The sequence below is a fragment of the Phoenix dactylifera genome, chromosome 2, assembly GCF_051530095.1.
Source record: "Phoenix dactylifera cultivar Ajwa chromosome 2, Ajwa_hap1_PhDact_Kaust_v1.1, whole genome shotgun sequence".
Classification (NCBI taxonomy): Eukaryota; Viridiplantae; Streptophyta; class Magnoliopsida; order Arecales; family Arecaceae; genus Phoenix; species Phoenix dactylifera.
Window position 1 is genome coordinate 6,317,035 of NC_143191.1, and position 24,266 is coordinate 6,341,300.

At 36.1% G+C, this 24,266-nt stretch overlaps 2 protein-coding genes across 3 annotated transcripts; both read right to left on the reverse strand.

Moving 5' to 3' along the window:
* Positions 1-8,267: 8,267 nt before the first annotated feature.
* Positions 8,268-12,531, reverse strand: HDA08 (histone deacetylase 8). 2 transcript variants are annotated; one of them, XR_016399105.1, is made up of 5 exons: positions 12,126-12,497; positions 10,682-11,262; positions 9,913-10,219; positions 8,750-8,921; positions 8,268-8,652 (listed from the first exon to the last, which is right to left on the reverse strand). XR_016399105.1 is itself a non-coding variant. In XM_008787563.6 (4 exons), exons 1-4 carry the CDS (start codon positions 12,388-12,390, stop codon positions 8,917-8,919), a joined length of 1,158 nt encoding a protein of 385 aa, XP_008785785.4. In that variant the 5' UTR covers positions 12,391-12,531; the 3' UTR covers positions 8,268-8,916. The 2 variants fall into 2 exon arrangements, 1 of the variants encoding a protein (XP_008785785.4); XM_008787563.6 differs by having other exon boundaries at positions 8,268-8,921; positions 12,126-12,531.
* Positions 12,532-14,322: 1,791 nt separating this feature from the next.
* Positions 14,323-19,715, reverse strand: LOC103704400 (aluminum-activated malate transporter 1-like). Its single transcript, XM_008787669.4, has 6 exons — positions 19,433-19,715; positions 19,147-19,287; positions 18,571-18,852; positions 16,625-16,737; positions 16,040-16,189; positions 14,323-14,762 (listed from the first exon to the last, which is right to left on the reverse strand). Exons 1-6 carry the CDS (start codon positions 19,713-19,715, stop codon positions 14,373-14,375), a joined length of 1,359 nt encoding a protein of 452 aa, XP_008785891.3. The 3' UTR covers positions 14,323-14,372.
* Between the last annotated feature and the right edge of the window lie 4,551 nt (positions 19,716-24,266).

The following is a 24,266-nucleotide window of genomic DNA, read 5'->3' on the forward strand; positions in this document are numbered from 1 at the left end:
TCTTACTTTCCAAACGGTGGTGCCTCCTCCAGATTTTTTTTTTTCTTTTTCCATTTGCTACTCGATAAAATAGTAGGCAGCCTATCTCAAATTTCTTTTTTTTTTTTTTAAGTCTCAAATTTCATATAGGAATTCTTCTACAAATAACCTAAGACCTCATCTAAAATGGCTAACCAAAAGGCATTATTTGAATTTTTTGGCCTTGTATATATGCCCAGGATCTACCTAGCGAATAATCAATGTGAGACAAAATACACACCCGCACGGATCCTCACATATTCCCTCCGTTCCTTATCAGGCTAAGGGTTTAAATCCATTTAAATCTAATCACAAGCACCACAATCGGCCCGTACTTAGTCTCTAGGAGCCCATGCTGTAATGTGCTCTAGCCCACATGGGTCGTGGGTTATGGGTCGGTCGGCTCTGATACCATTTGTCACAACCTAAGACCTCAGCCAAAAAGATTAGACGAAAGGTATTTTTGCAGCCTTGACATGCGTGTGCCAAAAAATTTGGAACAACCTAGGACCTGATCCAAAATAGCTAATCTGAATGTGTTATTTGGATTCTTTGATCTTGTATAAGTACCTAGTGAATAATTGATGTGGGACGAAACACATGGCCGCACGGGTCCTCACATACTCCCTTCATTTAAACCCTGATATCCTCGTTAGCTTAAAGATCCAATCTATTCAAATCTAATCACAAGCACCACATCAGCTTGTAGTTAGCCTCAATAAGCCCGTGCCACAGTACCCCCTAGTCCACATGAGCTATGGGCCGAGTTTGCTCTTATACCATTTGTCACAATACATGACCTCACCTAAAAAAGCTAGTTAGTTGGTATTTTTTGGCTTTCATAGTCCTTTATAAGTACCCAAGATCTCCTAGTCAAATAACTGATCTAGGAGTAAACATACGCCCACATAGGTCCTCATATAATCAAGAAGATATTGGATACTTATATAGGACTAAGGAATCCAAAAAATACCTTTCGGCTAACCTTTTTAGGTAAGATCTTGGTTTGTGACAATTACATAGCAATGAGTTATATAAATAACCTAAAATTGTAATAAGAATCTGATAAAAATAAAATACTAGAGTCCTCATAAAATTCTAATCATAAAGTTCATATAAAAATAAATTTTTTAAATTTTTATATTTTCTCCTGCATTCCTTATAGAAAGGGCCTCCATCACTAGGTCAAGAAAAAATATTATAAAAGGCAGCATATAAATCTATTAAATTTCATAAAAATCATAAGTTTCCCTTAGGGTTGTCCTAGTGCTCATAACTCTCTACCTGGCAATCAAAGTGAAATCATAATTTTCTTCAAAAGAGTGTAGTAATATTGTCTTTAATACTCGAGAATTGTGGGACCTTGCTGTGCTGGATATAGAGAGAACATTAATTTCCGGATAGACATTCGAAATTTCACTTCATTATTTTCCAAACCACTTACTTTACAACCCCATGATTGCTTTCAATCTTTCTGAGCAGGATGTGCTTTGACTTGTGAAGGCCATAGCTCTTCACAACCACATGATATAAAGGTTGTTTTGTGGCCTCCATGCAGTCAAATGGGAATACGTGATCCGACCCAGGAACCCTCCCTAGTGGTCGCTCTACCCTTTGAAGACCTTCCACTCCCACGAAGGACCACCCTTTTGACCTCAACTTCAGTAGAAATGTCAAGAAATGTAGGTGGAACGAGCAGGTGGACTTCATGGCTTCACGTAGCCATATCTTTCGAGTTATGGAGGGATCTCGACTCATTTGACTAGGTGCTTGTAGAAATTGCCTCGTACCCTCAAGGTCATAGCCTTTTAATGAACAAAATTACTCCAATCTGATCCAATCTAGAGGTATAAACGAGCCGAACAGCTCGCGAGCTACTTGTGCTCGACTCGATTTGGCTATTACCAAGCTTAAATAGCAAAATACTCAACTTAAAAGCTCGCAAGCCTAGTCGAATAAATATATTTTTAATGATATTATATTTATTGATAATATATATTATTAATTTAATATTTTAAAATATAATATTATGTCATTTTGTGTTTGAACTGTATTTTGTAATTATGTTTGAGCTCAAACTCGAGCTCGAGTATGGCTCGATTGATATTTGAGTCGAGTTCGAGTTGAGTCAATCTCAAATATTATATTTTTTTTTGATCCATTTCAGTTCAAACTTAGATATTAAGGTTTAATCTATCTCGAGTTGAGTTTTAAGCCCAAGTATTTTGGATTGAGTCGAGCTCGAGTCTCTAGCTATTTACCTCGACTCGATTGCACCCCTATGCTGTACTCTTCCTTCTTTTTATGCATTCGTGTTACGTATTTATGACGGACTTTTACCTTTTCTTGAAAAGCAGGGGAAGTTGTGTTATATAGGAGTGATCACTCTCAACTATAGGACATTTTTGTTATGCAATTAACTGCCTTTCTTCAGCATCTAGATGGCATCAACTTGGATTCAATGAATTAACTTGGAGGCCACCGTGCGGCCATATTATAACACACGGTGGGGTCGTTACCCTCCAAAAACACATGCTACTCTACAGAGCTTTTTGTTCCTCAAAATACCCATGGGTGTCCGCCGCACACCCTTTCTCGGAAATCGTCAAGTTTTTTTCCCTTTTTTTGAGGGTAATTAGACCCGCGAGAATTGTCAAGTTTCAAGACACATGCTTCCAAATTTCTAACCTATCACTGAGCCATCAATGATAACGAGGTCAGCCTAAAATTTCTGCTTATTCAATCAAGTTCATATTTACATATTAATTTTTTTATTTTCAGCTTTAGACTAACCATGATTACGTTTTCTGCCTATGACAGGATAATCAATAAGTATCACATATCTAGCCTATAACGTAAAAATCGATAAGTGTCACGTTTTCCGTCAATGACGAGATAATCAATATAACATGTTTAGTCCAGAGCATCATATCCATTAGTCCAATTATGCAAGTGTAAGTTATACTTATATATCTATCCATCATACTATTAGTCACAAGCATGCATGATCAAAATATAGTTTAATACAAAAACCATCGTAAAAAATATAGTCAGAACCCCTCCAAGGGTCAACCTGACTTCATAAAGTACCTAAACCAGCCACTAGTCCACTAAAACACGTAAAGACAAAAAGAGTGATAAAGAGAGAGAAACAGAGACAGTAAGAGAGAGAAGTAGAGAGAGGAGAGAGAACATAAGGAAAAAAGAAGAGAGTTGTGAGGCCCTCTCTCCTTCCCTCTCTCTCCTTTCCAAAACAGAGGAAGACCCTCGATGACGCTCGTGGTCGGCAATCCCAACGGTCGACGACACACGGCACTGCTAGTGGCATGCAACGCCCAACGATGATCGGCAAAACAGTAAAGAATGTGAAATAGGGGGGACCTTGTTCACAAGCATTTCGGTGACTCACCGGTCGAATTCAAGGTGAGAATGGTTGTTGTGGTGGTGTCTAGGGTCAATGGACCCATGACCGACCAACGGATGGCTAGCGACCGGTGGCTGGTAGCACCAAACCGATCAAAAATATAGGGGTTCCTACCCCTTAAACCATGGAATCCACGAAACCTAAGCGACCGGAATTCCAGCCATGGCCATCAGCCGATGCGAGGCACCGGAGAGAGCCCGTGGCGACAAGCACCAGTAGCGAAAACAGTTGAAATCAATAAAAAACAAGGTTCAACCAATCAAAATAGGGGAAACAAAGCTTTTCCCTTTCTCGTCCAAACTTCGGTGATCACCGGCATGCGTTGGAGCTTCTTACGAGCCCGAAAGAAAGATAGGAAGGGTAGCTCAAGAGGGTCAGGTCCTTACCATGTTTTCCGATGGCATTAGGCTACAGCGATGGTACAGATGGCGACCGGCATTCAGAGAGGAAAATGAAGAGAACGCCAACAGTGAGCTCCGATTAAGGCTGCAACTCCGGTGGGGGTGAGAGTAGACTATGGTAGGGCCTCTAAATAGACCCGGGGCGACTTGAATCCGACTCTCATATGGTGAGATCGGGAGAAGGAAGACTCCCATCGGAAGTCCTCTTCTCTCCAGGCACATGCATGACATGTATCGATTTTTTTTCCTTTTGTTTTGGGCCAAATTCAACTGGGCCGGTCAAATAGACTAGGCCCAATTCACTAAAGGCTAGGTATCACATGCTCCCAAAAAAAAAAAAATTGTCCTCAAAATTAACTTACTTGAAGCTTCAAACTTTGAAAATATGAAACCATCATATCATCCTTGATCTCCTAAATAGTCTCTCTCGGAGAGTGCCACTCACAAGTTTTAGCATAAAGAATTATGACATACAAAAACATGGCATCTCAAAACTTGATCCTTTCCATCTATAATATATAGCAGGTTCTTTTGATCTCCTTTAAAAGCACCAACCTCCGGACCTTGAATTTAAAATACCATAATCCTTTGCTCATGAAATCAATTGCTCTGGATTAATTTCACACAAAAATCATAATTGGCTTAACAAAAATAAGAAAAAGTTTTAGCATCAAATGCTCTTCATAATCTATAATCCTCTTTCTTCACTTAACTTCGCCCATAATTTAATGATCAACCTTTATCCTAGAAAAACCTCAAACCTCTTCAAATTGATAAAGTGAAAATATCAAAGCTAGAAAAAGGAGATATGCCCAAACATTTTAGGTTTGAGCCTAACCAAAGAACCATCAATCTATTAACTCTAAATTAGAGATGCCCAAAAATTCTCTCAAGAGTTATCAACAATAGAAGAATCCATTGGTGAAAATTGTATAGCTACCTTCAGTAGCCAAAGAATCACGATATTCTCGTTCCTTAACTCAGATCTTCTATCATAATACCTTTCAGATCAAATTATTATTGTTTCTAACCAATTTTAAAATAACTTAAACCACCACACTTTTGCTATGCAGTCTGATCTAAGCCATCAAATACTCTAAGGCCACTAAATAATTTCTGACCGAAATATCATTTTGCATTGGGATTAAGAGGATCCAAATTTCAAATTTTCAAGTTGAACTAGAGCAAAACATTTAGTTCTATTTGTCCTTAATTTATGTAGAGTGTACTTACCATAACTAACCCTCAAACTATTAGTCAAGTTTTAAGGTCAATGCATGATCTCCACAACTTTTTTAGAACCCAAAATATCTAGGTTTAATTTAAAGTGAATTAACCCTAGATTTTCTTAGTAATTTGATTAGACAATTTAAATTGATCTTCCTTCCAAAATAATTTACTCCAAACTCAATAAGTTAGAAGAGCTAATATCACTATGAGTAGAATTAACTCAATTAACCTCCAAATCTTTCTTCACTATGCAAATTGAACTACTATTATATTTATAATACAAAATAAAATGACTTTATAAAAAAGAAAGCTAAGTATAGGATATTTGAGGGTATTTTAGTCAATCATATGGACATGTCTAATGTCTCCTACTATTTCCTTTTAGGAGTGCTATAGTTTAGATAAATAGTTTCTATAATTTTCTTTTAATTAAGATCCCTACGGCTTTTTTTTGCTACCCAATACCAATGCTATACCCAGTATCTTGAGGGCTGACTTCAACGGAACTCTCGCCCCAGTGCCCAAGTGGCAAGGGAATATATTGTCCAAGGAAGCGATGGTAAATAACAAAGTTAAATGACTTGTTTTAATATTGGAATACTTAATCTATATAACAACCGTGTATAGCATTCATTAAAATAATAATAATAATAATAAAAATCCTTGCATAGCCAAAGTGGGTTAACCATGAGATTGTGGGGCACTCAGGAGTTAAGACACATCTGTGGTAGGGTGTTGTGCTATACCTCCTAACTTTTCTAATCCTAAACTAAGCATAATTAGATTTTTCTAGTAAACTTCTGTTAAAGAGGATTTTAAAATTACCTAGGAGATTGAGTCCAAAAGAAAACATGAGAAGAACTTGAAAAACAACATTTATATAATAATTTGATTTAAAGTTAAGTTAGATTGCTAAAATCATTGAATTAGGCCAATTTAAGCTAAATCATAGTACTGAAACAAATAAAATACAAAACAAAATAAGTGTGAATCTTTAGAAATCAATCAACAATGTGTGAAAACAAACATCATTACTTCATGACCATAATATTTATTAATTCTTCTTATATGGATTTTATCCTCCAATGATTTGTAACATGCATTTGAAAAAAATAAATTTATTTATTTTAAATTAAAGATATTTTTTCAAAATATTTTCATATCAAGTTGGAAAAATAAAATTTAGATATTGGTGGAAATTGAAATTCTAAAATAAATTGACATATCAAATAATGATAAAAATAAAGATTAGAAAATCATGAGGCATAAGGATTCTTTATATCTTTTGTATTTTTGTTTACTATTGTGATTCCAATTGGTTCATGTTTGCTAGTTGTGTTGCTGTGAGTTGTTTCTTCTCTCACACTGGTTGTTTAAGAACATATTCCAAAGAAGTAATAAAAAGTAGGATTTGCAAGAAGAACAGTGTTTGCTTCAAAAAAGTATGATTTGCCAGAAGTATCTTCTTAAAAAGTAATAAGAATTATGATTTGCAAGAAGAACGATACTGTGTTCACCCTTTAATTGATGTGCTGGAATCACAAGAATAACTTGTACCATTCAAGATCTTATATAATTTTGCAAATTATTTATATATCAATACCACTCTTTTTATATATATTCATATTATTTACAAATCAATATTAGTAAACAAAATTTAAATATTGTTGGCAGCTGATGTTATAAATAAAAAAGTTTGTGTTGATTACTGGTGCTGGCACTTTGCAAATTCTTAAACATTGTTCAAGAAATTATGAAGTATAAGAATTTTTTATCTACAAATTTAAAGGATAGAAGAAGTACAAGTATTGGAGCGAGGTAAAAAATAGCAAGAGAAAATTATATGCTAACCCTAGAACCCTTTATTGCAGAATTCAATACACGTTTAGATTTCTTTGCTTCCTACTTAAAAATAAACAAAATATTTGATGTGATGTTACAATAATATCTCTCTTAAAAACAGAGAAATGTAGAGAGATAAATTAATTTGATGGATATATCTCGGCATTAGCTATTTCTAGTTCTTTTTCTTCAACCTAGTTATGGCCGGTAAGAAATTGATTGGAAATTGAAAATGTTTGAAAACAATATTAGATTATTGTGATCTGAACAATATTAGATTCTTGAGATCTAATCCCTTTTAAAGTTTTATTTTGTCCAATATGTTAAAGACAGAAAACTTGTAATCCATTATCTTTTTTGAGTGCAATTGGTTAAAAAAAAAATCATTCCCATCCAGCACTTTTAATTTATTGAGCATCTGACCTAAATGCCTAAGTTTTATAAATCAATTGCATAGGATTTAAAATTTCTCATATTCACAATCAGCCTGAGTAGAGGTGGCAGCGAGATCAAGTCAGACCAAAAACAAATCAGGTTCGACACAGATTAGGCTAAAAACCTATTGATTCAAACCTGACATAATTATTAAATAGATCAAAATCCAAATCTGAACCTAGCCATATTATTAATCAAGTAATCCAACTAGATATACAACATATTGGATCAAGTTAAACGAGTTAAACAACTCAAGCATTCCCACTCCTATTTTCAAATGTGATTACAGTAGAGAACTTACAAATGTCTCTTAAGCAGAATAGTTGGAATCACATATTTTGTTTCTAATTACACCTTTTTTTTCTCCCCAAAAATGTACCATACATCTACTCTTTAGTGATACTGTTTGCTGATGGGTATTTTACATAAATAGACACTCACATTGGCATACATGCAGAAATGGCCATTCTTGCCTTTCTACAAGATTGATTACTGTTCAAGTCTTCTCTGAATTGCCCCTAGCGTCATATTATGTGATCCACAGATTAAAAGGACACGTATTTAGAATACCCAATGCATACATTTAGGCTTGATATATTAAATAAGCCGTTCGCATCTAAAATTGCAAACATTTAAACCGTCTGGTGCGTATGAATAACAGGTAAATGATCTAGTTATAGATGACATATGTGAAGCCCATAAGTTTAGCATGTACCCACAAAAGTACACCTGATCAACCTACACCTTCCTGAGTGAATGGTTCATCCATAGGCCTAAATCCTTGACACTGAATTTAGTTGCTAGACATTTTAAATTCACATCCTACTCAACCCACTGCATTATCACCTGCTCATATCCATGATATATAGTATTCTCCTCATGCTTTGTTATGAATTCGCATGCACTTACATGCTCGCTTTAACTAGTGCAAAAGGAAAAGTATATATTTCACTTACAAATTGCACAAGATCAACAGATGTACATCAAAATGATCTACTTAAAAAAAGTACGACATAATATATTTTCACCTCACTATATTGCAGATGAAACAGTACATGCCTAAACAAAAGAAAGAGCAAGTTCCTAGAATTATATATTGTGGTAGTGCTCCGCATTCCTCCATCCCCTTGTGTCTAGGCTTACTAATGAAGATATTATTACATCCAAAAACGGTACTGAATTAAAGAAAGTTGTTCAGTTTAGCCTCCCAGTTGAGACAATGGGTTGATTTACTCAAATCAACCCTATGTCAAATTCCGTTCCCTGACTCCACTCAAACTACCACACCATTTACAGAGCTGCCTGATATAAAAGAGGAAGCCGGCGTATGAAAAGGGGATGTATCCACAAAATATCGCATGTCACAAGAGAAGTTCAGAATAAAATCAGCTCGCCGTACCTGGAGGAAATAGTAAAAGAACAGCCCAATGTGTAGGCTGTTTCTGTGTTCTGAAACCGTGACCTCCAAGTCACGATTAAGCAATCTCACAAGTTACCAAGGCTTACCCTCTTTAGTATTTCCTTCCAAAAAATTCTTTTACAAAACCATCAACACAGCAGCACCACTTAATCTGTCAAAAGAAAAATTGTTCAGTGGAAAAGAGCCTACCAATATGTACAACCAAATGCATACAACATCTAATCAAATATGTTACAAGAGAAAATAGTAATTCTTATGAAATATGAATGGACACCTCTAATCGTATAGATGCAATTTAACTTCCATTAGTCCATGATGCTCTGATAAAACACCCAGCCTTAGATGAATTACTAGTGGTCCACCTTAAGGGAACAATTCATCTAATGGCAAATAAAAACCCTAAGAAATAATTCAAATAATACATACTGGACAGGAAACAGGTATATTGTTCATAGTATCATTGGGAAGTCAAAGCAAGTAGCACTCCACACTTGATCTAATTTACTGCAGACACACATGTTAGAGCACACCCACACACACAAAAAAAGGTGCCTGAATCATATTGACCAATCCTTTTTAAAGGTGCACTGTATGCATAAATCCAGCCATGCTGGCCATTTCACATTTGCCTTGTACATAGTAAAGATTATGTGATGAATTCAGAACTAATACAAACATTACAAATCCTTTTCATGCATGCTATCCAAAATTTCTAAGGGATTAAGGCCCCCAGTACCTCTTTTCTAATGTTTCCAAACATTTTGCATTGTAACTCTAATTTGAACCATATTAAAAGTCGAGATGCAAATCCTCAATCAGATATGCAAAGGCAGACTACTTCTTGTGCTGAGATCAAATAGTTCTAGGGAAATGAGTCAGAAGCATATTACTATATACATGGGCCTTCAATTGCAAGAAGAAAAGCTACAGCACTATAACTCTCTAGAATAGGATATAATACTTGAAAATTGAAACCAATTTGAGCAACTTTGAGTGCACATGAACCTACAGTATTGAGAAGATATGAACTGCCTTTCTTTACCCTGCATAAATCTGTCATAACATTCTAGAATTTCGTGCAGGTAAAATATGACAGTGCAAACTAGTCTGCTAAGGAATGAGAATATACAAAACATGCATACCTCTGTAAAGATCCTTCAAGAATGGAATGGATTCTTTCCAATATTTCTTGATGGCATCAACAACTTTGACAGTGTATGCCTTGTCCTCAGGGTAATAAGCAATAGGGTCTGATAGTAGCGGAGCTGGAAGTTTAAGAACACCTTCTAGTGTTGCATGGAGACAGTAAGCTGAGTATGTTACATGATACCCTCCTTCCTGAACAATCAGGATGCATCCATCGGTATAGGTATCAGCCAATCTGCGAACAATTTGCCCAATCTTCCTGTAACCTTCCATTGTCAGGCATTGCCTTCCATTTGGATCAAACTGAAGCAAGAGAGAAGTCAACAAAGGAAATCTTTATTTTACCAAAGATGAACTCATTAAAAAAAACATATTCAGATATCCATATTGGCACAGATAATTGATACTTAAATACAATAACAGAGCAAACAATTTATGAAAGGACAGACAAGTCTTCCTATTGAAATGAAAAAAGGTCTATGCTTACAACAGCGAAAGCTTATATAACTTGATGGCCTGAAGAAGACAAGAAACAACAGTCCCTCCTACAGCATACTAGATATACTAAAAAAGGTAATTGGATACATTAGCGTTAAAAATGGCTATGTTATACAATTCTATTCTTATCTTTGTAAAGGTAATTCAGGATCATGACTGTAGCTTTTAGCACATATTCTGAATTTGTCATGGCTGCAGAAGTGAATGTCCACACTTTAAAAATGTGCACAAGAATACTAAAATGACACAGGCATGAAATCAACTTACCGCACTAGAATCCTGACCAACAACCAAAACAATTAGCATGGGTTCGAATACTTGAACAGCTGGAGAAACCAATTCTTTCATTGCATATGCATACCCTTCATCCCCTGTTCCATTAGGTAAAGGTATATTCAGATTGTACCCAAATCCATTGCTTTCACCAACTTCATTAATGGAGCCACTCTGAGGATGTGATGGACCCCAGGAACCATGATTCATGTGAAGGGAGATAGTGAGAACATTATCTGAGCGATAAAATCCTTCAGCTGTGCCATTGCCATAATGGACATCAATGTCAATTACGGCAACCTTTCTGAAGCCAGAATCTAGAGCAAGTTGTACTGCAAGCCCAGCATTATTTAGAAAGCAGTAACCATCAGCTTGACAAGGCTGTGCATGATGACCAGGCGGACGTACTAAAGCATAAGCAAGCTTCCCGTGTCCATCTAATATATACTTCATTGCTGATAATGTGGTTCCAGCAGCCAGAAGGGCAGCACCCCAGGACCCAGGGTTCAGAAAAGTTCCAGCACAGAGCTCTTTGCTTCCAGCTCCATTGGCTTGTGCAAGTTCCTCTATGTATTCTGACATATGAATTTGAAAACAAAAAAAAAAGTGATTTTATCGAAGCAAGTACTAGGCTTGGGCCATTACCACATCAACATATCACAAAAGTTGCACAATTTCAGGCAAATGCTTTGTACACCCTCTGTGCATTCTGACATATAAAATATGAAACTCAACCAGCTAACGTTTAAGGGAGAAGATGTTAGAACTGGAGATACCTCCACGTCAATATAATTGGTAAATGGCATGATTTTAGTTTTGATACATCAGATAACCTTTGAATTCTGTCAAGGCAAGAAACGTTTTTGCTCTCTTTGTTCTTATCAGAAGGGAAAATTGAATTAGACAGTGGATGTCATATTCAGTTGTACTTCAAACTGCGGCATTTGAACCTTCAAACACCCTGGTTGATATCTTCTTTTTTTTTGTTAAATAAATATATAAAGCATAGATATGTGCATCAATAAATAACCAAACACTCAAAATCTCTTTCTTTCTTTCCCATATATATACTACCATCCTAGTGATGAAGATATATAGATTGCATGAGAGGGAGGGGAGTGCACAATCTATGTTTCAGGGCCTCAAGACTTTGTCTAAGGTAACTATAATGCCCAAGCTTCCACTATCCTGACGACACAAACTTGCTTCCACAAATTGTTACCTAAAAAGATGGTAACTTTCCATTTCCTCTCGCTTTTATTGGACTAACTTCAGTAACAATCTAGCAAGTGGAACACTTTGGAGCTTCGACCCTCGCAACTATAAAAAAAAAAAAAAATCAAATCTTTGAGCATAAAAAATCACAAAAAACTAATTTTAAACCAAAAGGACAAAAATGGCAAACTATCCTTCTTTCAATCCAAAACAAATGGATCACCTGGGGAGTGAAAAGAGAGGAGCTCGGAGACGTGGGCGGGCCGACCAGAGTGCCACGAGATGAAGGGGGCGATGGGGCCTTTGCGGAGGATAGAGACCATGTTCCTTACCCGGTCCGCGTTCTCCGGATGCTTCTCCAAGACCTCGAGGAAACCAGGGTCGATGCCGGTGTCGAAGACGCCGGTGCCGGCGTCGTGGGCGAGCATGCCCTCGTGCCAGAAGACGTGGATGAGATCGGGAGGAGGAGAAGAGGATCGCGGAGTCATGGCGATGGATCGGGGGAGCCGGGGGTTATGGAATCGGAGATTAGGGTTTTGGGGAGGAGGGTTCGAGAGCTAAATGGGGGGCTCCAATGGCGTCAGGGTCTGAGCAGCGGACTCGTCTTTGATAAAATCTGAACCGTTCGTACAAAGTTGGCTCTCTTGGGAAGGAAATGAGTTTAGGTTGTGCTAGGCTTGGCTTGCTCAAATTTGGATCAAATTAGCTCGGAATATAAAAATATAAATAACTAATATATTTTAAATATTCTTTGATAATTATTATGTATTTTAATAATTTTTATAATTATTAATTATAAATAAGTCTAGCATATATAGAATAGAATCTCTCGCCCTCTATTATAAAAAAAAAAATTGACAACCCACCCTAATATTTTTTTAAAAAAAAAAGAAGAAAAAGAAGCTGGATTTATGACACATATTAGCAATTTTATAAAAGAAAGGCCTTAATCCTCTTTCAAAAATACAATATTTCTAATCATATTCTAATATATTAGAGCAAGCTTGTCGTTTGTTTCTCAGGCATTAATTTAATCTAGTTTTGTTTTGAAGGAGTTCTCATTTTCACCAAAAAAAAAAAAAAAGTGTATTCCCCCACAATATCAGTTTTGAAGGAATTTGCAAACAATAGAACAATACCTCATGAAACTACAAATGCTGACACTCAAACTTAAATCACAAGAAAAAATAAATCAAATGGCAAAGGCAGTGGAAATGGTTGATCGGTTGTCAAAAGAGCATGGTAACAGGTAACCTGCAAGCAATGGAATAACTAAACTACAATCTAAGGCATCGTATTAAGAGGCTTTCAATTTAATTTATTCCTGTGTATTTATCTTAGAAGATTTGATTGCTTATTTTACCCTTGATGGTTCGCAAAAATCTGGATCAAGGTACACGAAGCCTTACATCAACGGGTAGGGATCGCATTCGAGTTAGATTGGATCAAATATCGGTCAGATTGGATACAAGATAAATAAAAAATCTATCAACCTAAATCTTACCTATCAATTAAATAAATTAAAAATTCAGATCTGAACCTGACCATTTTATTAAATGGGTAACTTAACTCGACCTACGACAAATTGAATCAAATTAAATGAATTAAACTAATAAGCACGGCACTTAGAGGTATATAAAGCATTATTTTCTTTTTTTTAATATGGTATGGACTTTTTTTTTAGCACCATAGTAAAGACCCTGCTTAATATAAATCCATATCTATAACATATATAAAATAGGAATACATTTATATGTTGAGGTACATAAAGCTATGTGATCTTCTTTCGTGGATCTTAACCATTTAAACATAACCAAGTCATACAAACTCATTATATATTTAAGTATTTAGATCTTGGGATCAACTAATGAAGATGGATTTACTTCTGTTGTTAACCAAGCCAGAATCTGTTTAGTTCCCTACTCACTTGATATACATGGTTTGAAACTTCAAACTGCCAAGCCGCAACAGGTGCTATCTGGACTACTTTCTCACAAGCTCCTCTCCTGGTACTGCTAAGCCCTCTTGGATTAGTCCAATAATATATAAATTTTCTGTGAATAGAAGGATATTTCGATACTTGGGTGATTATGGCTAAGATCATAGTCGATACTACAAACTATATGTAGCTAGAAATACATTCCATGTACAACTGATTGCATATACCATGTGTAGCTGACAAGGTGTGTGTATATAGGGGTCTTTACCCTGATGAATGGATATCAACTCAAACTCAGCAAGTTTCCAAACTCTCCAGCAAGAAGCTATCAAGACCACAACCATTACTTAGCCTAGAAATCTAAAATGAATCACTGTATGGGTGCCATATTTTTCTCATTGTAAATGTAACATATGGAACCCAATTTGTCATACAAGGTATGATAAAAATCTGTGCGCTATCATCCCTAGTGAGACTATGATTCCTCAACACCCATACTGCCATACATATATAATCCACGGAATAATCCTGCTATTCCATTACAGTAATGACAACGCCAGGGCTTCCTCCTTCAGTTAAAGGCTTCACTGTTGCTTTATGAAGGGTCTCGCAATCCCTGAACTGGGCAAGCCGAGCAAGTTCCTCCACTGAGGCAACAATTTGGGGCACACATTGGACTACTTGTGAGAGCAAGGATGCTGTGATAGCTGTTTCTAATATCATTGAGGGGATGCCCTCCTCGGAGAGCGAAGCTTTCAGTGTGGTGGTGGCTGCGGCGATGGCAATATTATGGCGGCAGACACCAGGTGTTGTCATTGTTCCAATGGAAGCTGCCAGTTCTTTCAATGCTTTGCCACACTCAATACTCATCTCCTTGCATGTGGATGAGATCATTTTTCTGAGCTCTAAATCTGCAGGAGTCTGTAAAGGCATAGCCTAATTGTTTAGCAAAGAATAAATAAAGCTCAAATCATAAGTGTTCTGTAAGTTATCTGGGTTAGTCAGGTATAAATTTTAGTGGCTGGTCCCTGTAAGATTCAATAATTTTTGTTGTCTCGCTCGTACCAACATTGCCAAAAGTTAAGGATTCTTGGATAGGTGGAATAGTGTTTTTTTTTTGTGCTGAAAAACACAAAATAGGATTATACCATGAGGAAAGATAAGTAGGAGGGCATAATTCTATTCCACCATTTTGGTGAAGTAAACTTATATTATAGAATAAAAGAAAGTTATCCCTTCCAATAAAGTGGGAGAGCAATTTGGTACTTGTGATGAAATCCAAATACTGGCAGATTCCATGCATATTAAACGCATGTTTGTATCACTCCAACCAAATGTACAAAATTTGTGTGTCATGAGGTAAGCCTTATTCTTCCAAACATTTCCAAATAACATCATCTTATTCTTAAAATATTTATTCTGCCATCCACACTGAGCCTGTCTATAATGCATGGCAAGCTCAGGAATATGAATTGGGTTCAGCGAATGATCGATTATTCGTGGATTAGGATCACACGATGGAGAACGCGACAGGATATACCCTTAAACCTAGTTTGGTAGTTGGATAAGAGGTAGCATAAGGTATTTATCCTAGTTTATCCCTGGAATAAATGATAAGCATGCAAAAAATGAACTTGGTGTTGTTGATCCTCAATAGTTCAGTCAGGTCACGGATAACTAAGGATTAGCAATAACTTATTGGTTAGGGATTATTTTTGGGGATAACAAAAAATTTGTAGCAAAAAATCCATTAATTTATACTGGTAAAAAATAGGAATAAATCTTAATTTTCGTTTGGAAAAACGTGGGAGTTATATGAGCACAAGTTATCCACCCGACAGCTGAAGGTGTTTGAAAGTTATCCCCAAGATAAGCAGGGATAAATCTTTTTTATCTCCCGTTCCAACAATGCCTTAGGGACCTTAGAACCAGTCGAAAAAAGAAACTTATCCCACCTTATCCTATATTATCCTGAAACTAAGTATATCTATTGGAGATTATGATAGCTTATCCCCGAATATCCTATCTCATTTCCAAACTATTTCTTAGATGTTATGATGCTGACAAATGATCTGGTTCAAACTTCAGAGGCCAGATAAAAGGAGCTAGGAACTTGTCTAGGTTCTGGATTCAATGGTAAAATTAAGGGGTTCAAATGAAATGGCACTAAAAGAAAGAATTTTCATTTTTGCACATACCTGGGTCCTTTCATTACTGTTGATGTAGGACATGAGAGCCTCCATGGAATAGGCGCACTGGCGACTGAGAGCCCCAACCTTCAGATACTGTTTCCAAGGATGCCGGAACCCAAAATGGCCGTGTCCTGGCTCCCATCTCGCCAAATTTGCCTGCATTAGTTACTTGCAGACATAAGTAAAGGGATCCCTTTGAGAAACAAAGCGAGTTAGGCCCGCCGCACATTTAATAATCTGACTAATGGCATTGGACCTGACCTATTCCCATTGAGAAATAGCTCAATCTAAGAATAATTTGTAATTAACTTTTGTTATCTGTACACATGGAAACTAATGTATGGTAGTCTATTTTTATTTATTTTTTATTTTTTTTATTACGACCGCCGGCTTGCTCGTGCCTCATCAAAAAAAAAAAAAAAAAACTTTTGATATAAACATAAGCTTAAAATTTGGATGTGTCTAGGATAAAGTCAGGATAAAGTTTTGTTTCCCTTGCTTGGCGAGACAGTTCTTCCAACCTTGCTACTTTAAGCTGAACATGCAATTGTCAAACACTGAAGGCAGGGGGCGGATAATGAGCAAACTCACCAGAGATTCTTCATTGGACTTGGAATTGAGCACACTCTTGTAAGCTTGGAGGAAGCATTTGCTCTCCATTCTCTCTCCTCCAACCTTTTCCCCAAAGTACACTTCTTCCAATCCTGCAAAAATATCCCATTATCAACAATAATGCTAAAATGAAAACAAAGGTTTTCGTTTGGCTTTAAGTGCGGCTACATCATTATCATCGTCTTCTTTTATTCCATATTGTGAGGACCCGTGTATGAGTGTATTTAGTCCTATATCGGTTATTCACTAGAAATATCTTAGATACTTATAGAGAATTAAGGAAGTCAAATAATACCTTCTGACTAGCCTTTTTTTATGAGATTCTAGGTTGTAACGAATAGTATCAGAGCTCATGCCCCATGTGGACTAAGAGACACTGCAACACAGGTCCATTTGGGTTGATCATGAGCTGATCGTGGCGTTTGAGACTAAATTTGAACAAATTTAGATCCTTAGTCTGGCGAGAATGCTTTACCTGGAGAAAATATATGAGGATATATGCAAGCCTATTACTTTAGTTTCTGTTAGCCAAATTGCAAGATTAAACCTTAGTAGATTTGGTTGAGGATTTGCTCCGAGATATGATTCACTCGGTAAATCAAGAGGGACATTTTGAGTCAAGTTCAAAATGAGCCTCCATTTATGGATTGGACTCAACTTCAAAGTTGTTTATGGAGGGTCAACTTTGATTAGCTAATATATATGGACCCATATTATGCATTAGATATGATTCTAGTCATGGTTTGGTCATGGGATATCTTAATTCATATAAGCTTTATGCCCAAGCATGTCCCCTTCAAAGGGGCCCAATTTGGTCAATAAAATCCATAATTACAAAGCTTGTTTTGTGATGTGAAATGATATTGCTTTTGTTATTTTCGAATCAATACCCTACAAAATGGCTATAATACTCTTTAGAGTAAGTTATAAAAAACCTCCTTGAGATTTATATTTATTATACTTACATCTAATAGTCTATAAAATATATACCACGCTCAGTTAAATTAACGACATTAATAAAACCATTTACCTCATATAAAAAGTCAAAATTATTCTTAGATGGACAGAAAGATGTACGCATTTTCTTATATTCTTGAATGGTTGTTATGTCATTTAAAGTTATTTTGGTTATTTTTAAAATTTTTTTCTGACATAGTATTTGCTTTCTATTTAAGGTTAATGATTTGACTGATATTCTGCTAAGTTATGAGTTAAAGTATTGGACAAAAATAAACCTCATGGATGTAAACATAGTTTTTTCAAACTATTAGGTATAAACATAATTTATCTTAATATTTAAAAAAATTTTGTAATTTATTCTACTTTTTAGTATACTTCAAAATCATAGTTGTGGTGTCGGGTCTTTGGCCCCTTCTGTATATAATAATAATAACAACAACAACAACAACAACAACAATAATAATAATAATAATAATAATAATAATAATAATAATAATAATGGTGGATGATATTATAATAATTTGCTTATAGTTCATAATTCTGAAAATAACAAAACTTGTTCTGACAATATTATCCCCCTTTTCGTCATTATTTTTACCTTTTGTTTTGAAGTTTCATCTCCCATTTTTTTTATTGTGAGCAAGTAGGAATCTTCAATCACAATATTTATGGGTTTCAAAATGGGCTTAGGCCTGATAATACAGAGTTAGGGTTGTATCATTGGCACGAAAGAATAATCGATCTTCTTTCGCGATGTTAACCATTGGATCACACCCTGCATAGATCTCAAAGCATTTCTAACTCCTCCATTTATCTGTTGCATAGATCGCAAAGCAACTATTGCGTGATCCAATGATGGTGGCTTCGCATGAAGGAAGATGGATCCTTCTTTGGTGCAAAAGATACAACCCATGTCCCATAATGTAAGCCCACTCTGTTTTAGATACTGGACTTTTGAGTTTTACCTTCCAAGAAGCTGGCTAGCTTTTCCAAGTTGGCAGCCACAAGCTTGTGGAGATCTTCCCCGGCCCACACAGGGCAAATGAAGACGGAGGTCAAGAGGCAGATGGCTACCCCAATGACAATGGTGGAGATCCTCTGATGAGCTAACTGCAGAAGCTCAAATGCATCTACTGTTCGATTACTCGACACCGCCACCAGGCTAAATGTCAGTATAAATATGGTCACCCCGTAGTCATATCTTGCTTTGATCTCTGGTATGAATCGCGAGAACGTTGCCGCTGCAGCTGCATGACCAGTGGCCCAATTATCATGTACGTTAATCACCACATGCATCTAAGAATGACCACATTGGCGAACTGGTTATGCATCACCATGCGGATGTTGATATCTTCATATCACCTTAATAGCGATGCAACATGACAAGGCTCCCCCATATGTTTAAACATGAAGAACTATGCATGCATCTATATGCATGTTGATGACCCATGTGTGCTTATATACCCAGTTTGCGTATAGAATATTGCATGTTGGGTGCAACTGTATGTATGTATGTACTAGACAAGCATAGAATGATGTACCTAAAAGAAACACAAAAAGCCCAAGGAGGAAAGGCTCTCCTTTCTCCCCTGCGAGAATGGCTATCTGGTGAGCACCAACTCCAAGTGCAGCGGCCAACAATGTTGCAAAAGTTCTGTTCAAGCCTTTACTCAGTGTTCCACCTAGAGAACAGCACATGAAAATAATAAATTGAATCAGAGCTCTTTTTATTCAAGTAGGACGAAGGGGTAGTATTTTTTTTGTGTGTGTGTGTGTGTTCCTTTCAGCTGGTTCTATGAGATATCTTGATATATATGAATTACCTACCGACAGTATATTCCATGACCACCACAACGGTTAGTACCGCCCAAATGGCCGATGTTCTGAAGCCGTCGAATAGGGCTGAGATGTAGTAGAAGAGGGAAACTAAGGAGAGTGCGAAGCCTACTTTGAAAGAATGAACCACTCGTCGGGGATCGTCTTTTCCTATCTTCTTCACCTTCTTTGCCAATCCAACCACCTTGGCCTTGAACTTGTTCAGTGCCAAGCTAAGACTTGACCACCATGGTAAGTAACTGACCTCATCGGTGCATCCTTGACCCACTTCCATGGTGAGAGAATTTAATGGATATGGGGGGTTTGAATGAACCAAGGAGAAAATGGTCTCGTTGGGCCTTCTTTTGCTCTTGTCTGGGGAAAAGCTTTCTTGAGAGAAAAGGCAAGTGGGACGGAGGAGAGAAGTCCCCAGTGGTGGAGCTTTTATACGGGAAGGAGACTAGTAATTAAGTCTCAGTAAATATAAATGATCTTGTGCGCTGGCAAGGTGCAATGGGGCAGCAGCAAAGATATAGTGGATATGGTCCTTCCAAAAGGAAATCCTTAATATGTTGACCCAGGTATACACCAGCAATGTAAAATCTTTGAACCAGATCAGTGGTGGTTTTAAAAACTAGCTAGAGTGGCAAGGGTAGCACGAAATAAGCTTTTAATACTATAGGGAAAAGCTAATCAAAAGGGCAGTGGTCTTGGTTAGACCGACCCAGTTTAGAGACTAGATCCCAAAAGGATAGCACTTGATATTTATTCTCCTTTAGATAGATGCCAGCCTCCTGCAGGTGGGAGCTAGCAAGATAAAACTTTTTAGGGTCTATTTATATTTTTCTATAGAATTGGACTGAAAATCTTATAGGATTTGTAGATTGGGCCAGCACAACCACCATGATCAAAGGTTAAGCACAATATCCAAAAATAACTTTAGAGTTGACTGGCCCAAATCCTATAGAAAGCAAAAAAAGACCTGCTGAGATCTTTTTTCACCCTATAAGATTCAGGTCTGTCCACTCCAAAGCTATTTTTGGGTATTTTATGAATACATGCCTAATCCGGTATGTAGTCTGTGTTATTGTCGGTTGGACTGGCCTAATCCATAAATCATATAGGATTTTCATCCCAATCCAATAGGAAAATCCAAGTAGGCCTTTCGAGGAGGTTTAAGTTTATTTTTAAGTGTGTTATTTGGTCAAGAAGGGTCAAAATTCTCACATATTAGAAACTTTATTGGGAATATTAGCAAATGTTTCTATTATCTTGGCTAACCCCACAAATTACCGAGTAACCTCTCTAGACAAGTTTTCATAAAGGCTCCTGAGATTGAAAAACTAAATACCAACTTCGCTTTGGTGCATTAGTGTTCCTAAGATCAAATATATCTCACTTTCGAAGAGAAATAGAGAACAAACTATAAAGAGATGATCTTGATAATGGAGAAAAAGATTAAGGCCCTATTTTGATCACACATTTTTCTTACTTATGTGATGGTAAATGCATGGCCGATTATAAGTGAGCAAAGGATGCCAAGAAAATATTGTTAGACTTAAAACATGAGACCCCTACATGCATGGGTTTAGTCCTACATTAGTTTATACTAGAGATATCTTGGTTACACAGAAATAAGGAACTCAATATCTTTTGTCTAGCTTTTTTGTGTAAGATTCTTAGTTATTATATATAGCATCAAAAAGGACTTGGTATACAACCTATGTGAACTAGAGAATATTGCAGCACAAGCTCTTTTAGGACTAACACAGGTTTGTTGTTGTGCTTGTGATTAGTTTTGATTAGATATGGACACTTAGACTAGTAAGGATATCATGGCTCAAAAAGAAAAGTATGTAAGGCCCCACACTTATATAGCGAAAAAGAACCAAAATAACACCTATCAACCATCCTTTTTGGTTGAGATCCTGATTAGTCGTTATATGAATTCTCTATATTTTCATTCTAGGTCAAGTTCGATAGGTTTTTTCTTTTCTTGACCTCCACTTATCACTCTCGCTAGATTTGTTTTTGAGAAAACCCTAAATTGTGGGAATATATAAATCCCTTTTCGTTGGATTTTAGTATTTAAAATTGTAATTTCTTGTCCTCCACTAGTATTATAGATATATAAATTGGAGAAGGTTGAGGTTTATACCTAGTGGCTGCAAGACAGAAAGGAATGGTCAATGAAAGAAGCGAAGATAGATCCAATGCTTCCCATGCATTGAGTTGTCCCCATTCAAAGTACAAGAGTGACTGTAAGAGAAAGGGTGTTATTGGATAATGCTCAAGCAGCCATCTCTTCGTTTATTGAGATCACCATATATAGTGATCCAAATCTTCTCCAAACAAATCATCTTTTGTTGAATTGAAATAGGAAAATATCTTAAAAGAGTAATGCCATGATGAATTGAAGCTTATCCTAATAGAAACATCCATATACTTACTAACCAGAAAATATGTAGCACTCATTTCATTCCAACATTATGTGGGCCCAATAAACTTTATAGCACCCACTTCATGAAAATATTATGTAGGCCCAAAAAATAAAAACTTTTCTTATTCGTTAGCAAACACCATGAAACATTTTTTATAATAATCTAATTGAAGTGGAGCTAGGCACACGCTGTTATAAGTTCTCATTTTTTTAATCTAGAAAATCTAGGAAGAGTGGAACTCACAACTTGTAATGAACAAACATGCATATTAATGGAACCCTAACTTAACCAAAAAGCTTATGCCATTGAATTTTGGGTGAATTAGTAGCTCAACTCTCTCACTTTTTCTTTTTACTATATGGAACTATCTTTTCTCATATAAATTTCCAACAATCTTTGGCTCATGTATGAATTTCGTCCATATCCTTATCAACTTCTCTTTTCATTAGATCCACAACTCTCAATATGATCTCTTTCAAATGTTTCATCATGTGCTCCCACATGCTTCCATCATATGCACTCAAATTTACTTATCATATGCTATTCTGAATGTACATGATGTGTTTCTTCATGCTTTTACCATGCTAGGGTTTAGTTGCTACATCATGAGACCTGCTCTTCTAAGAATCATGCTCAAGTTTGTGCATTGATATGATATCTTGAACTATCGACCTTCCTTGCCACATCAAGCTCAAGCTTCAACCTAACTTCCCTCTCCATCCAGTCTCCTTTATCAACTTAGCATGTCATTATTATCATAGCTCAACTCCATCATCCATAATTATCTTTCTAAAAGCCATCAATATTTATGTGCCTTAATGCTTCAAGATTCATGCCCAAAATCATTACCATTGGATTTGCTATCACTTATTAAGTAGACGAGGAGTTGGAACCAAGTGACTTAGCATAAAAATCAAAATCCAACTTGATCCAAAAACTTATGCCATTGAGCTTTGAACCTAACTAGCATACCAACCCCTTCACCCTTCTTTTACTATTCAATGTAAGGCTGTCTTTTCATGTAGATTTCCAACTCATTTTTTTTTTTGTTTTCTCTCCTTACTTTTTTTCAATGATGCAAGGCATCTTTCTTATCAAAATAAACATCAAAATAGGACCTAAAATAAGCTTTCCAAGAATGCATGTGGATATTGTTCTTATTAGTGAAATTATTAGTGATTCTAATAGTAAAAATTAAAGAAGAATTAATAATGGAATACTGGGAAGACATTTTTGGTTTGAACAAAGAGTGGCACTCCCACTAAACTTCTAGTTAAAAGAAAAAAATAATAAATTAAAAGCTCTTTCACTTTTATATGTCATATATAAATCTACATTAGGCCTCTAAATTATTTTGATTTCAATCAAAATCATCAAAGAGAAATGCTGGTAAATCCCATTTATGAATTGGAAAAGGTGGCATTTTAATATTAGAATAGAAAATAAATTATAAAATAAATAATAGTCATCATTACAAGGCATTTCTTCTTATATGATCGAAGAGTGAAAGAAGTGTTTTACTTTCATCTGCTCAAAATAAAACCTTCACAAAAATAATATGAAAATAAAATATTTTTGAAAGTATGGTTTTAGCATTTAAGTAGTGAATTCTATCTTTTCCAATTCTTGTCAAATTCCTCTTCTAATTAAGAAAAGATGAAAGTTTTTAAAACAATAAAAGGTTATGTGAAAAATCTAATTTTCTATATCAACTTTGCCTTATATCTCCTAATTATTTTTAGATTGCAATACATATGTTAAGTCAAAAGCTTACTCAACAAGAAATTTCATTTTGAACCGCTCATTTCATGCCCCGAACATCAATAAAATCTATGTCGATGAGGTCCGATAAATCTCTACAGGGATGGTACGTAGCAGTCCCCTAGTACTCGGTTGTATTTGTCTCGCTAAAAATTAATATTGCATAAGAAAGCTAAAGTTTCCGAAAGTTACGTCTTTGCTTCTAGACCCTATCCAGATCTATTTGAACAAGCCAAATTTGTCTATAATGAGTCTTGTGATACTCTTAGTTCTCAATAGAAATAATTATTAAATGGAGATCACATCTAAAGCCAATCTAAAATCCTTCATAAAGCTTTATGTTTATGGGACAAAGAGGCTCCTTTAGATATCTCAAGAACAAATATTTCGATTAATCCATCATTGTTCTCACGATGTATTGCCTATTATGAATTACTAAAATGCAAACATTGATATCTACTTCAATCTCTTGTTCTCAGATTCTTAACAACTATATTTAGGATAACAAAGCCTGAAGCCCGTGATTAGACGACAGTCCCACTTTAATTCTTGCTCTTATCTAACTGATGCTTTCAGCTCTCGCTACACAAGTTGGAGGTTGTACCTTCTCACGAGGAAACTGGTGGTGCTTCTACAGCCCACTA